At 45.6% G+C, this 14,771-nt stretch overlaps 1 protein-coding gene across 1 annotated transcript; it reads right to left on the reverse strand.

Moving 5' to 3' along the window:
- Positions 1–1,988: 1,988 nt before the first annotated feature.
- LOC103820474 (aldo-keto reductase family 1 member B1-like) lies at positions 1,989–11,197 on the reverse strand. Its single transcript, XM_009095145.4, has 10 exons — positions 11,035–11,197; positions 10,614–10,781; positions 10,038–10,154; positions 8,918–8,995; positions 8,397–8,519; positions 5,092–5,198; positions 4,863–4,944; positions 4,230–4,313; positions 3,337–3,419; positions 1,989–2,615 (listed from the first exon to the last, which is right to left on the reverse strand). Exons 1-10 carry the CDS (start codon positions 11,098–11,100, stop codon positions 2,573–2,575), a joined length of 951 nt encoding a protein of 316 aa, XP_009093393.1. The 5' UTR covers positions 11,101–11,197; the 3' UTR covers positions 1,989–2,572.
- Between the last annotated feature and the right edge of the window lie 3,574 nt (positions 11,198–14,771).

Genomic DNA, 14,771 nt, shown 5'->3' on the forward strand with positions numbered 1-14,771 from the left:
GGCTCTATTTTACTGTAACAATTCCTAGATCAACTAGACTAAAGGAAAACTGCCTCTTCCTCCATCTCACCTTAATTATATGCTTGGAGAAGCAATCCAAAACCATTAATCCAAATCCAAAGCCATTAAGGGTGACAGGGTTTCCAGTCACTCCCTTCCCAAGCTGACAACAGCCTGCTTTCTGTTCAAGCTTGAGCATCATGACCCCTACACTCAGGTGTTTCTCTGCTTTCCCTCTATTCCCACTCTGACACTCCAAGATCCAAGCCCTCTGCTGGCTAAGTGCTGCACTGTGTCCCAGAACGACCCTTTCCAAATTCCTTCCCACTAAGTCATGCAGTGAAATACAGAGAGAGCCTGTTACAATGCCACTCCACCCCAGTGCTCTCCCTTCTGCTGTGCAGCAGTCTGCCTCCAGTAAAATTCCTACTTCCAGAATGGAAAATTTCATTTCAAACTTCCAGAAAGCTGCAGTGAAATGAAAACAGAGGAAGCTAACAGAACCTGATGTACTATTTTGGAAACCCTGACCCTCAATGTAACTTCTTGCCAGAACACACTTGTCACAAAAAATGTTATTTGCAAGCAAGTCAACATTGCCCCAAACAGTTTTCTGTCACAGCTCAGACTAAGCAAAGAACATCATCTCTTCTGGCTTTTCTACATGCCTTAAGGCTTTTGTTTATCACATTAGAGATTCCCAAAAACACTTGCAGAGTTGAAGCTTTCTGTACGTGCTTTTAAGTCCAGAATTTAAAGTGATTTATAATCAATTTATCTTAGAAGAACCAGCCTTAGAGGAGCATATTGCTTTAAGTCAGGCACTGATAATTTCCTCCTCATATTTTAAGTTAATTCAATCTTGTCTCTTCAGCCTATTGTAAATTACTGTGACCAAAAACATGTTGCATGCTAATTCTGGTCATAGCATTACTGGAAAGTTTTACAAAAATACTTTTAAAATTTTCTATTTAATAAATACTAACTGTTACATTGAGAAAGCAAAATTTTTTGTAATTTTCAACCAGTATGATTCTTTAGTCAACAGTCCTTTTGCTCAGAACCAGGAAACAAACCACCTATTTCACAAATACTTGGATATCAAATTGCCTTAATGTTACATTTTAACCTGGCCAAGTTCACTTTAAGGTTTCCTACACAGTTATGGAATCACAATCCTACATTTATGCATTAACAGCCCTGGTGTCTCCCTTCTTCCATCTGTTCAGAGAGAACCCCCTTTCTGCCAGGCCTACACAACCTCCTCAGAGGGACCACTCACATCCCAAATCTACTCAGACATCTGAAAAACTCACAGGATTATGCAAGAAAGCCACCCAACATTAGCCACTGCTTTTACCTGTGCCCAAATGCATTTTGTGAACAGTCTTGAGCAGCTCTCAGGTGGCAGCAGCTTTAAAATCACTATGTGCAAGCATTGTGAAAACCACAAAAGGACAAACAAACACAGCTCACAAAACAGAAGTTCAGTTTCAGCCTGTTGTTCTGTGCTCCCTGAACAAAGTTTTACACAGGATTTTCTTGGAAATCCATTTTTACTATATTTGCCAATGGTATCTTGTACAATCACACAATTACTTCCTGCATCATGTGCTCCCTGCTGGAGAGGGCAAGTTTTCTACTGCTTATTAAAGCAATGCTGTGTAGGCTTCAAGTCTTCAGTGGAATGAGTTTTCTATTAGCAAAAGTATAATATCACCTCAGTAAGATAAAAACTGAATTAAACATGACTGCATTGCTTGTCAGAACCATACTAGTTCTATTTAAAGAGAGGCACAAACAGACTCACTGGCCACAAGCTCAGCCATGAGAACAGCAGGCAGCTCCCAGGGCACATGTAAGAAGTCAACATCAACAGATGATTTTGTGGGGGATGGTAATTTTCTTGCTTTTGTGTCATCTCTAGAGACAGCTGATATTATACAGCTACTCCAGCATGACTGAAATAACCATCTCATTACACACAGTAATGAAACTGTATTTTATTATAAGCAAAACAGCTTTTATATCACTGAGAAACCAGGATCTATACACTTTTCAAAGAGCTACCCATGTAGAAATCACTTAGAAAACAACTTATACTTCCAATTAGAGGGGGGAAAAAAAAAAAGGAATGGAGTGTTACAAAGAAACAAAACCAACCCCAAAAGTAACCAGAAAAAAGAAGCAAACCTCATTATGCAACATCTGCCAATATCCTGGTCCTTCCAGACAATAATCACCAGCTCCAAATCACAGTATTCCAAAATAAAAGTGACTGCTTGCTCAAACTTTCTCAATGCTTTCTGCTTAGCAATTCCAGACTTGCTTTTGGCAAAGAAAATCTACTAGTCCACAAAGTGTGCTCTTCAGAACCACTTCAGCATTTCCTTCTTCCAAAAAAGAAAACAGCACAAAGTCACACAGTACATCTACTGCATCTTTGTGGGGGAAAAAGAAAGGAAAAACTGGGGTTGTGGAGGGGTGTCTGATGCAGTGAAAAAGCTACACAGACTCAAAGGCAACAGCAGAAGCATATCTGGGAAGCCTGGAGAAAGGCAGGGAACCATCTTCAGTATTCTGCATTGAAAGGGTAGCCCTTGTGAGTTTTGCACCTGGAGGAAATCAAAAAGCAAAGATTATCTCACATCCCAAAGGCATTGATGCATCTGTAACCTCTTCAAAGATCCACAAGGGAAGAGATGAATGTATAAAAGCAAAGTCTGCTTCTCTTTTCCTTGGTGACATGCTGCATTTCCAGACAAAAGATTCTGAGTGCCTTCTGTTGTTTGGATGATAGGACCTAGAGGTGCTTTGCAGATAACTAAGTCAAGGTTTTGCTATTTACTGACAGGAAGACCTATTTTGCAGCCTTCCAAAAAAGATTTCATATCTGGATCTACACTTCCTAGTAGCAAATCCTCATGTTATATTTTGAATGTTCATCTGCCTTCCCAACAACTCCTGAAGAACACACAGATCTTGGAATGTACTTCAGACAAAACACCACAAGCAAAATTAATCAAGTTTTAAAGTCTGCATCATGCTCATTCCTCCAATATGGACAAAAAAATTACAAATAAGAAGCCTCCTGATGCAATTTCAGCTACAAAGAGTTTCTTGGCAACTGAACTGAGTTTGTTCAATACTCATCATGTTTTGGTTCACAAAATGAACATTTAAAAACAAATTTTACTCTGGAAAGTTATTTTGAAGATGACCCCTTTAAAAATGGAGTTTGCATATCCTGAATTTCAGTCAAGACTACCATCTGTAACTTCATTTACTGAACTATGTGATAACTCAATAGTTTAAAGAAAAGGAAGTGCCACTTACGTAAACATTTCACAGGCTCTCCAGTTTCTATTAAAGCCGAGAATAGTTGCCATCTCCTCTTTAGTCAATTCAAAGTCAAACACCTAACAGGAGAAAAAGCCAGAAATCACCTCTTTGAACAAAACAGCACTTGTAAGCAAAAAAAAAAAAAAAAAGGAAAAAACCCCCACAAAATTACAGAATGAGTCCACAGTGTAGGCGCTTGTTGGAGGTGACTGTTTCACAAAGGAAAGGAAAAAGACAAGACTCCCTGGATTTGTGAGCCTTCTCTAGCTGGAGTGGGAGAGGGAGGTGAGCAAGGAGAGGCAGGAATTAAAGAATCTCAAGCTGCTGTTACACATGCCAGTTGCTTGAAGAATTTGGGAGCACTGTGTAGCAGAATGCCTCCATCTCCCATTTGCAAAGAATGCATCTTTCTGTGCTAAGCCAAAATTGTAGCTGCAAGACCTCCACATTCCACCTAAAGTCACTGAGTGTTTGGAAGCAAAATCCTAATACTGGGTCCAGTCCAGGACCACTGAATCCAGAGCAGCAATATTGTTTATGGACACCAGGACTACTTCCTTAAAAGTGCTTGCTCTACAGAAGTCTTTTGGGGTGTGCTACACTCAGGCCCCAAATAAGCTGTCAAATGACTCATTCACATGACACAAAACAGGAACAATCACAATGTGACTGCTTAGATTATCAGGATACAGCGTTTCCCAAAGCTTTGGTCACTCCTGCTCTCCCACTGTAATCTTAAATTCAACCCTCAGGAGACTGTAGGTAAACACATGGAGGAAAAGCCCAGGAGAGCACCTGGGAAGGGTGAGAAAGTCCCTGCTGGCTGTGCAGGGAGAAGCCAAGCCATCCCTGGACATGCCATGCATCAGCTCACTCCACTGACTCACCTGGAAGTTCTCCACAATGCGCTGTGGGGTGATGGATTTGGGAATCACAACCACGTTCCTCTGGATGTGGAACCGGATGAGAACCTGCAAGAGGCACAGCACTGCATCAGAGAGGGCATGGCTCCTGCTCCATGCAAGCACAGCCTGTTCAGCTCTGCTAAACAGTAAGTAATTTACAGCTACTTACTGTAAATGGTACAATTCAGCAGAATTAACCCACTCCGTGGAGCTGCTTTTCAAATTTTACCTGAATTCTAAGCAGCATTTCCTGAAGTGCATGTAGAGGAGTTGTGGAATCACACAAGGCTTCCTTTCTCCTCTCCCCTGCCATTTAGTGACACTCAATTCCTTTCCTTCTCACCCAGATTTTGAATAGGCTATTCAAATGTTCCCTTCTTTGCAACAACACTTGAGATGCCAAGACAAATAAACACAGCAGCATCTGAAGATGAGTCAAGAAAATGTTTTTTTGTGATGATCAGAGCACCCTTGCAAGCATGCATGGAAGGCCACATAAGGAACAAACCTGCGCTGCTACCTAACACCACAGGTGACAGGGGATGAGGAGCCAGCCTGTCCTCTGCATTGTCATTAGCTTGTGCTACAGGAAGGGGTACTGTGGCACCTACCCACCTGTGCTGGGGTTTTGTTGTGCTTGGCTGCAATCTCTTTGATCTTGGGGTCATCCAGCAGGGAAGGATCCTCAGGCTTAGCCCTACACAGAGAAAACAAATCAGTGGCAAGAAACCCCCATAGGTCCAACCTAGTAAAGATCTGTATCTGGATGAAAAATCAATGCTGTACACATAGTCTTAGTGCTTCCAGAATAATCCACACCAGATCCCTGGCAAAGCAGGCTCACCATGGTCTGTCAGGAGAGCCCAGGGGGCTGTAGGCTGTCACAGCAATCCCTTTGGATTGGCAGTACTTGATCAGCTTCTCCTGGGTAAGGTATGGATGACACTCCACCTGCCAACATAAAAAGTATAGAGACTGATAATGACTTAACTGCTTTAACATGTTCCAGGAATCAGTTTAATTAAAGGCTGATTTTTGTGCTAACTCAATAGTCTCTAAGCAATATTATAGTCTTTATTTTCTCTATCCCCACCCCCTTACTACTAGTTATAGGAGCTCTCCTTGCAGTGAAGGGTCCAAGGACTGTGAAAAAACTCCTTAAAACTTTGCTGATCTGGATCATCTCCAGCATACAGGTGACCAGCTACACAATTGCTTCAATGAGACAGTAAAATGCACACCCAGGAGAGCTGTAAAATCACAGCAATAGGATTGCAGACCAAAGTTCTTTTTTCACCCCTAATTAAACACACCATAATATTTTTTTTACAGCTACCATATTAACTTCAAGGTCAGCATTGTTTCATTAGTCTTTATTTGCTTTGTGTCAATACTTACACTAAACACCTCTAGTCTGAAATTGTTGAGAATGGTTGCCTGCTCCAGATTTTAGACCTTCAGCCCAGTGCCCATTACAGACCTTTTACAAACACACGTGCACTTAGCATGAACTTCCATAAGAAGAGTTGCATAATGGAATACAGACTCCTTCCCACTGGGTAAGTGCTCTGGCAGGCACATTCACAGATAGGGAGTGTGGAGCACGAACTGCTCACGTGTCAGGTGGCAGTGAATGAGCATGAATATTTGATACTTTGCACAGAGGGACTTTCAGGATAGCTGCACACCAGGGAGCACTACTTTTCTTCCAGCAGGCAACAGCAAGAACCACTTGGACTCTGCTGCCATTTGAGCCTCCTGCAGCTGCACTCTGAGGGCAGTCCCTGGAAACTCGTGCTGCTGGCAGGTGGAGCAAGGCAGTGCAAAACATGGAATCAGTTTACAGCCTGGAGCTCTTTATTTGGTTCTAGCTGCCTGCTGTTATCAGAGGCCTGCATGCCTCTTTCCCCTCTGAGACATGCTGGAATATTAAACAGAACAGAGAGCTCCATTTTTAGGACATATTATACATATTTATTTTGCTTCAGCAGTTGCAGAAAGACAGCTATTTAAGAGTAATAGAGCATCTAGTTTTCTCAACTATTCAATAAGCAGAATTTATGCAACATAAGCAAGGCACAATCATCCTCACCTCTCCACTGACACTCAAGTTGAAAAATTAAATTAAGTATCAGCATCATTGTTATGTAATTACTACCTTGCCAAATTAATTTCTCAGCACAACTGAAACCAACACAACCTGGCTGCAGTCAAATAAAGAATGAAAATGACAAGAAAGACAGTGGGTTACATATGAAGTAACTGCACAGAGAAAGTGTTTTCAGGAAGCACTCTCACTATTAGCCCAACTGGTAGTGTTAGTAACAGCAAGCTTTCAGGCTTGCAGGCAATTCTTCAGAAGCCATAGTTCATATAGGACAGGGACCAAAGACCCAATGCTTTGTGCTAAACTTGATTATAGTCAATAATAATTTAGAGCCTGAGGGCATTGACAAGTTTGAGAGGACAAAGACCAGTGGTCCCTATGCCAGAGAAGGTAATTGATATGATAATAATATTAATGATATTATATAAATAATAATAATGTAATTGTCATATAGTGATCGTGGCAATGAGCTGTGGCAGATGTTGAAAGGTTACCACAAAACTTACACTAAGTTTTCTGAAAGTGCTTTGGAGCAGATAAGACTCAAGTTACCACAATAAATGACCCAGTTTTAATAATCAGTAACTGACTAGAGTCCTTCAAATGCCATAAGAGTCCAGTCAACTCTAGGCAGACCCCACTGGGGCCTGTCCTGGGACTTGTCCTCTTCAGCAACCTGTGCCAGTCTATAATCATGTCAGTCTTGAAGATGATGTCAAACTGGGGAAAAACCACTCAAGGGCAGGACTGCCACTGTAGCAGGACCCATTCAGGAAGAAACAACAAGCAAACAAAAACCTGAAGGAATTTAAAAAGGCTGCACACAAAGCCATACACCTGAGAAGGAAAAGCCCCTGGCAATAGCATAGGCTGGAACCTGACTACCTGTAAAGCAGCCATGCTAGAAAGGACTGGGGGGGTCATAACAGACTGAGCAGGACATGAGCCAGCAGTGAGCCCTGGCAGCAGGAACACAGCCAGTAAATTGTGAGAAGAGATCATTTGCCTCTACTCATCCTTGCCAGACCACCTTCATAATACTGTGTCCAGTTTTCCTCTTCCCAGCTCCCCTCAGTAGCAGAAATATCACAGATTGCCAACAATTCAGCAGAGAAACTCCAGGATGGCTAAAGGCTGGAGAACCTGCCAGACTGGGAAAGGCTGAGAAAGCTGGGCTTGTTGTGCCTGGGGAAGGGAAATCTTCAGGCCTCCTAGTAGCAGCTTTTCAGCACCTAAAAGGGGTCATTCAAAGACAAGCCAAGCTCTTTAGTGCTGCTTGGGGGAAGGCAACAGATGCAGGCTGAAAACAAGAGAGGTTGAGATTGGATGTAGGAGAACTCCCCCTCCCTGTCATACACTCAAGGGGGTCAGGGAGCAGAGCACACTGCCTAGAGAGACTATGCAGTCTCCACCCTCACAGGTTTTCAAGATGGATAAAGCCCTGGACAACCGGGTCTGATCTCAGGACTGGTGTTCCTCTGAGCAGATCATCTCCCAAGGTCTCCTGCCACCTGAATTTTTCTAAGATTTCATTCAAGTGCTGTCTATACAATTTCTACTCTATGGCCCACCCTGCAACTCCATCTCCTCCTAACCCTCATGAACTCTTGAGTCCATAAAGCATGTTCCTGATCAATTCCCTCAGTCATCTGCAACAGGAACTGGCTTCTCCACGAAAGTGTCATGAAAAAGTCATCCAATTCTCTCTATATACATACACCAAGTCTTACTCTACTGCAAGGAAGTTTTTCCAGCTCATCTGAGTTCCCCCTCCTTTCCTCCTACAAGGAGGGATTCTGGAGCTGCTCATTACCAGATTTCCAAGCAGTGGCACAGAGTTCATAAAACCAGCACCTTGGCATCACCTGGAGGGTGAGATTGAAGAATATGTAGTCTTTGAAGTAGAATATGTCTATTCCAGTCTCTTTCTATAACCTTTTTTCAAAGTAAGATCTTTGAAATTTTCTTAAAAATACCCACAACAGACCACCACACAAAAAAGAACACCACCAGACACTTGCCTCTGCCACTTTGCAGCTCACCTGATTATTTGCAGGTTTGTACTTCAGTCCTGGCTTGTTCAAGATTCTTTCAATCTGCTCATGGTTGAAGTTGGAGATTCCAATGGCTTTTACCAGGCCAGCATCCACCAGCTCTTCCATGGCCTGGAGGAAAAGAAACACAAAGTCAGCATCTAATATACAAAGGCAGGGCCTGAACAGCACATGCTTCCTGACATGCCTTGTTTCCTTCATACGATAACTAAATGAAGTGTTTAGACTTTCAGAGTTCCAACCTTGAGGGAAAAAACCCCAGAGCACTGGTGTTTATGTGCCATGCCTCCCATACTCAAAGGACTCATTCTTTGAGATTATGGAAATTCACAAGTCAGAAGTGGAAAATGATGAATTGATACATGACAATTTGCTATTGCACCAGTGAGTCTTTCCAAGTAATTCCAAGTACATGAGATTGCCCTCTTACATGAGACTGCTCTCAGCAGTCTCTGATGCTCTCATTACCTTCATCAATCTAAACCTTCTCCTGCTGTGGCTGAACTTACCTCCCACGTGTCTAGAATATCTGTGTTGCTGGAGATACCAATGCCTTTGTCATCTACAGGGAACAGGTCCTCTCCTGCCTGTCAGTGAGAGAGAAATTGCTTGAAACACACATTGTTGGGAGGTTGGGTTAACACCAGATGAAGACCATGATCCAAAAGCACTTATTATACTGATTATCTACATATGTATCAGACTTTAATACTCACTATCTATAGTCTTCAGTCTTTTGTGTTCTCATGGTACTGTGGTGGTTTTTTTGCCTACACTCAAGCCAGTAAGGACAGATACTTCTGATGGACACTGTGTCCACTGGCTCATTGAAATCCATCTAGTTGAAACTTAAGTCTCCACTTGTAACACAGAAAGTAGATTCACAGCCAGTTTACAAAAATACACAGTTGTTACCTGCTCATAATGAAGTGTTTTAGTGAAATGCATAATAAGGACCCACTTAGGACATGTAATATATTCACCTTATACTGGACCAGATCTCCTTCATGGGGAGTCTCATTGTTTAAGTTGCTGGCACAGGGGAGGTTAGAACACCCTGTGCCCCTGTTAGGACTATCTGCCAGGTATCAACTTCATTCAAAACCAGTTATTTTCTACTCATTCATTATTTACACCACAACACATTTCCACTTGAATAGTTCTGTCCATGTGAAAATAATTTTAAAAATAAAGGTCTTATAAAGAACAGTTCATCTTGGTAGCAAGAGGTAGAAAGAAAATTTTGGTCAAGTTCAACAGCAAAGTAGAGCCCTCTTCCCACAAAGAGGGAACCACACTGAGTGTAGCTTTGGATTTGTAGAAGACAACACAAGCAATAATCAAACAGAAAGACACATAACTTCTGCCCCCAGCAGGTAAACCCATCCCTAGGGTTCAAGGTCTGCCTCTTCCGAAAGGGCAGCAGATGCCGTGCAAGCAGGGATCTCAGAGGCAAAAATCAACAGCCTGGCTCTCATGGCCACAGTAAAGCCGAGCAGCAGATCAGTGCTGTTACACAATACACATAGAATGATCTGTGCAACTGAAGCAATCACTGGGCTATAAAGCCATACAGCTCCTCATAATTGCCACTCACAGACAAAGCTAAGGGCACTGATATTACTGTACCTTCAAACCAAGAGGCCAGTGGATGAGGTACAGATCCAGGTAATCCAGTTTCAGGGCAGTAAGAGTCTTCTGGCAGGCTCCCTTCACCAGATGCTTCTCATGAAACGTGCACCACAGCTGGAGACAAAAAGCCAAGGCACATTGTGACCTCTTGGGTTAAAGCTCTTGGAACTCTTCTGTACTGCTCAGCAGGGTGCCTGTCCCCTCGGGAAAGTGATGTGAAACCAGGACATTCTACAGCTCTTCCAGTGGGGCTGTTCTGTGAGTAGCACTGGCCTGTGATACTGGGCCATGTGTGCAGTGGCAGCACACATGACTGCACAGTGTCCTGGCAGACAGCAGAAGTAGTCTTGTTTCACTTATTAAGACTAAAGCTGAAAGCATCACCCAAATCTGGGATATAGACCCTGCATAATTCTCAATACAGGATGAGGTAAAGCAGGAGTCTCAGGAATGGCTTAAGTCATGCTCTGAATTGTTCCACACTGCACAACAGAAGAGGTAAGTAAAGAAGCAGGGAGTTACTTGAAAATAAAAAGGTATTCCCTGGTATATCCTATATCACCAGACCCCTACCTTACTGACGACAAAGAGGTCCTCTCGTTTCACAACACCTTCCTTGATTTTCTGCTGGATCCCCTCCCCAACTTCGTTCTCATTCTGGTACACATAGGCACAGTCGAGGTGGCGGTACCCGGCATCGATGGCAGCCGTCACCGCAGCTGTCACCTTCCCTGGGGGGGACTGAAAAAAGCGATGGCAAGAAAAGCTCTCATCAACACAATATTGAAGACCTCTCTCACGGCAAGATAACACTGAGAAAACCACTACATCCAAAGCAAACCCCAACTACAATAAAGCGAAATCGCGGCGGCGGCCTGGCCGGGTGTCGGTGGCACCGGCAGCGCTCGCAGGGCCCGAGCCGCGCTCCTTCCTTCCTTCCTTCCCCGCTCCCCATCGCCCTCACGCCGCCAGCCCAAGGGAGCGCCTCCGGTACCTTCCACGTGCCCAGCCCCAGGATGGGCATCTTGGCCCCGGTGTTGAGCTGCACGTAGGTCGCCATGGCCGCGCCAGCAGCACCACCACGGCTGCGGCCGAACCCCGCGCCTTTAATAGCGAGCGGGGCCGGGCCCGCCCCGCCCGGCGCGGCGCGGGGCTGCCGGGGCGGCGCCGAGCCCGGGGCCGCGGCCGGGGTGCGGAGCAGGCCGCGACTGAGGCTCGGGGCTGGGGCATCGACCCGCAGCTCCCGGGCTGTGCTCACCGCACACGGACCCTCCCGCAGAGCCTCGTCCCCGGGGCGGGGGTGACACAGGGGACGTAAGACACAGCTGTCCACCGCGCCCCAAGAGCTGAGGGCGCTGAGCCCCGTGTTCCCACAGGGGTGGCGGCCCGGGTTGGTCCCCCTTGCCGGAGTCTTGTGGCCCTGTGTGCTGATGCAGCGACACGACAGCAGAAACCTCGGTGGTTTCTGAGAGGCAGGAGAAACCTCGGTGGTTTCTGAGAGGCAGGAGAAGCTGTTCCTGTCAGCCAAGGGGGACAAACACGGCTTCCACTGCGAGCTGTGGCTTAGGAGTAATTTAAGGTAGAGTGAATCTAAGAAAACCCCCAGCTCTATTTTGAATTTTGGAAGAGTTTTTTTTGAAACTGTTTTGAAAATCTCAGAAGAGGAGCAGTGACTTTTTAATGAGTGACATAATGATCGTGTTGTCCCTCTGTCTTTAGGGAGGTGCTGAGGACATTGCAGAATAAAATGCACAATTGTAATCACAGGCAGTAGTGGCCAGCAGTCTCCCATCACAAACTGGCTTTGATGCTCTTGCAGACAAGCATTTGCTGTTCTGCTGAAGACGTCACAGCGCAATGGAAAAACCCAGACTTGCCTGGGAGGCTTTGCTGCTTATTCACATGTGAAGAGTTTCTTCAGGTGCGAGCATTTGCTCTGGGTGCCTCTCCCTGCTATCTGCAGCTTCATATTTTTTGCTCCATTTAGCTAAGGACGGCAAGGTAATTGGTTTTCCTCTTTAATGTTCCTCCTGTTTCATGTCAGCACCATCAGGCATCCCGGCAGGATGCGATGTGCTTTCACTTGGTTCACAAAATTTTTACACAACTTGGTGCTTATCTCTTGCTGATTGGATTGAATTTTCCCTTGTGATTTCAAGTCAGAGAGATGCCTTCATCCTGTCACAAGAGGCTTCAGGCAGAAGTTCTGTATTTTGTTTTTTCTGTTAGCTCTTGCGAGCTGGAGCCTTTCCCCTCAGAGCTGTAAGGCCACTCAGCTTTCCAGTGTTTGCCTCTCCAGAAGGTCTGGTGGGGACCTTGGGGGAAGAAGAAGTACTGCACGTGTCACCACCCTGTGACAGCCAGCCTGGTAAATCTTGTGCCCTGTGTCCTTGATAACATGGCCATGCCTTTACAGAGACCACTGACATTGAGGAAGTGCAAGGCGGAGGAGGGTCTTGCTTGCTTTTTTTTTTTTCCTTGATCCCTGTCCACTGGAACAGGAGGAGTAATCTCATGAGTTTTCAGTTTGTTTTGCTGACTTTGCATTTAGCAACTGTAATTTCACCACAAGTTGTGACTTTGGGGACCAGCAGTGTTTGGAATCAGGACCCAAAATAAGGGAAGTGGGTATGTCCTTATGGGCAGTGTTCACCGGAGAGACCCACTGAGAACACATGAAGGCAAAGTAGGGAGATGACAGTGTTGTGAGGTGTGATCATACCTACAGCTAAGGGGAAGAGCTGCAGGGGTCTGTACAGACACAGACATAGCTGAAACCAGAGTTTGGAGGTGAGGGCATGCAGGTTTCACGCTTGAATCACTGGGAAGCACAGCAGGAATTTCTGCTTTGCTTGGAGGGGAGATTTATCTTGCTCAGTGGGGGTTCCAGTTCCACCTCTGGATGCCAGGAGGCAGATCTCAGGGGCTTGGCCAGCCCTGACTGTAGAAGGTCTCGGCCTCTTTTTCACTCTGAGCTCAGATCAGCCCAGGACCATATCTTGGTGGATCTCCCTTATTCTCAGAGCTGATGAAGCTTTTTGTCCTCATGCTTTTGTCCTTTAATTGCACCTGCTGAAATAACAAGCTCCAGGCACAGCCAAGGATGAGGAAGTGATCTTGCCACCCCTCTGTGGTGATTATTGTGTGGGAAGGGCAGGTTTAGTGCAGCAGGGGAAGCCTGGACAGGGGGAAACCATGAACTGCCCCAGACTGGTCAGGGCTGATTCTGGCAGGCTCTGAAACTCCTGCTGTACCTGGGATGACTGAGTTCTGGCAGATGGAAAGCACCTGTGTGTCCCTCACAGTCCCCCTGGCCCCTGAGGAGGAGGGCAGCACCTCACTCCAAAGGGAGCTCCTGTGGGCTGGGCCACCCCTGCTGGGCAGGACAGCAGCAGTCCTGGGGACAGTGGCAGTCCTGGGGACAGCAGACTGCCCACCCAGGAGCTCTAGGACACGGTAAGCAGGACTGAGTGGTGAAAGAAGCATCAGGCACCCAGCATCACCCTCTGAGCCACCCTTTGTTCCAGGGAGAGACTGGGATGGCCTGGATGTAACTGTAGTGACAAAGGCAGGGTGGAGAGGAGGACAGGGAGTGGACTGGTGTTTGGCTTATACAGAGGCTGGGGAAGGGGGAGAAAGGCATTTAATCATTTGTTTTTCTGTGTTCTTTCTTCTCTCCTCAGTTACCCTGAGCCACAGCCCAGAAGTGGAGTAGTGAGAAGAACTCTGGAAGGAACAAAGATCCTGGCCCTGGGAATACACAATCCTGGAAGTGGAGCAGCCAATGCATGTCTGGGGGGTGCACACAGTTTTCAAGTGCCTGAAGAGAGGAGGCACCTGGGCAGACCAGTGCTGGGTGGGAAGGTGACTTGGAAGAGAGAAACAGATGCTTTCTGAAAGCTGACAGCAAAGTGAAAACAAAGCCTCTTCAGGCAGCCTGAGTTGCAAGGTTAGGTAGGCCTGTGGAGGTGGGAGTGCTGCTCCCCAGAATCTGAGTGCTCTCTTGACAGTCCTTTGCTGAGAATGAAATTGCAGAAATATTGAACACTTATTGAACTGTCCCTGCAGTGACTATCCATGCTCAGAAACGGAAGCAAATGGGATAGAGGTTTTTGCTTTGTAAGAGCAGAGTTCTGGGAAGTTTGGGGTCTCTGCTACTAGCAGGCACTGTCCTTCCCAAGGGAGGAAGGCTTTAGGACCCACCATTGAAGGGCTGTGAGGAGAAATCATCTGATTCTGCTGATCCCATAGGTGAGACTCCCCTGCAGTTGCTTGGACTGCTGAATTGTGTTTACAGGCAAGGGGGAAGGGACCCTGAAAAAGTGGTGATCACTGATGCTGTTGCCTGAAAGCTGCAAGGTCTGAGCACAGTTCCTGCTGGTATCACTTGATAAGCTGTTGGGACACCAAGGGGTAACTCACACGCCTTGTTCTGGATGGTGCATGCCAGGAGATGGGCAGAGTAGTGGCACAAGCAAGAATAGTGCTGGGAGTTCAGCTTGGAAAGCATTTTAGAAGTGGTTGGAAAATATGTTGACTGTTGCAGTGTTGATCCTGATAATTTTGTCCGTAGGAGAAGGGGTGGGTTTGGGATATGTGTCTTATGTTTGCACTGGTGAGGTGTTAACTACCCTGGTCTGCAGGGGCAAGGGTTGGAGTTTATAGTGAATATGCAGTCAGATGATGATTATGTTACAGATGGAGTTTGAATAAGGGTGAAACAATTCTTAA

The sequence above is a fragment of the Serinus canaria genome, chromosome 1A (genome assembly GCF_022539315.1).
Source record: "Serinus canaria isolate serCan28SL12 chromosome 1A, serCan2020, whole genome shotgun sequence".
NCBI classification, from domain to species: domain Eukaryota; kingdom Metazoa; phylum Chordata; class Aves; order Passeriformes; family Fringillidae; genus Serinus; species Serinus canaria.

What these genes read in the sequence shown, in the direction of transcription:
- LOC103820474 (XM_009095145.4), bottom strand. Translation starts at nt 11,100, where the DNA reads ATGGCGACCTACGTGCAGCTCAACACCGGGGCCAAGATGCCCATCCTG. An exon ending in ATATTCTAGACACGTGGGAG is followed by an intron (nt 8,520 to 8,917) that starts GTAAGTTCAGCC and finishes CTTTTCCTCCAG; the next exon opens with GCCATGGAAGAGCTGGTGGA. An exon ending in ACAAACCTGCAAATAATCAG is followed by an intron (nt 5,199 to 8,396) that starts GTGAGCTGCAAA and finishes TTATGTTGGCAG; the next exon opens with GTGGAGTGTCATCCATACCT.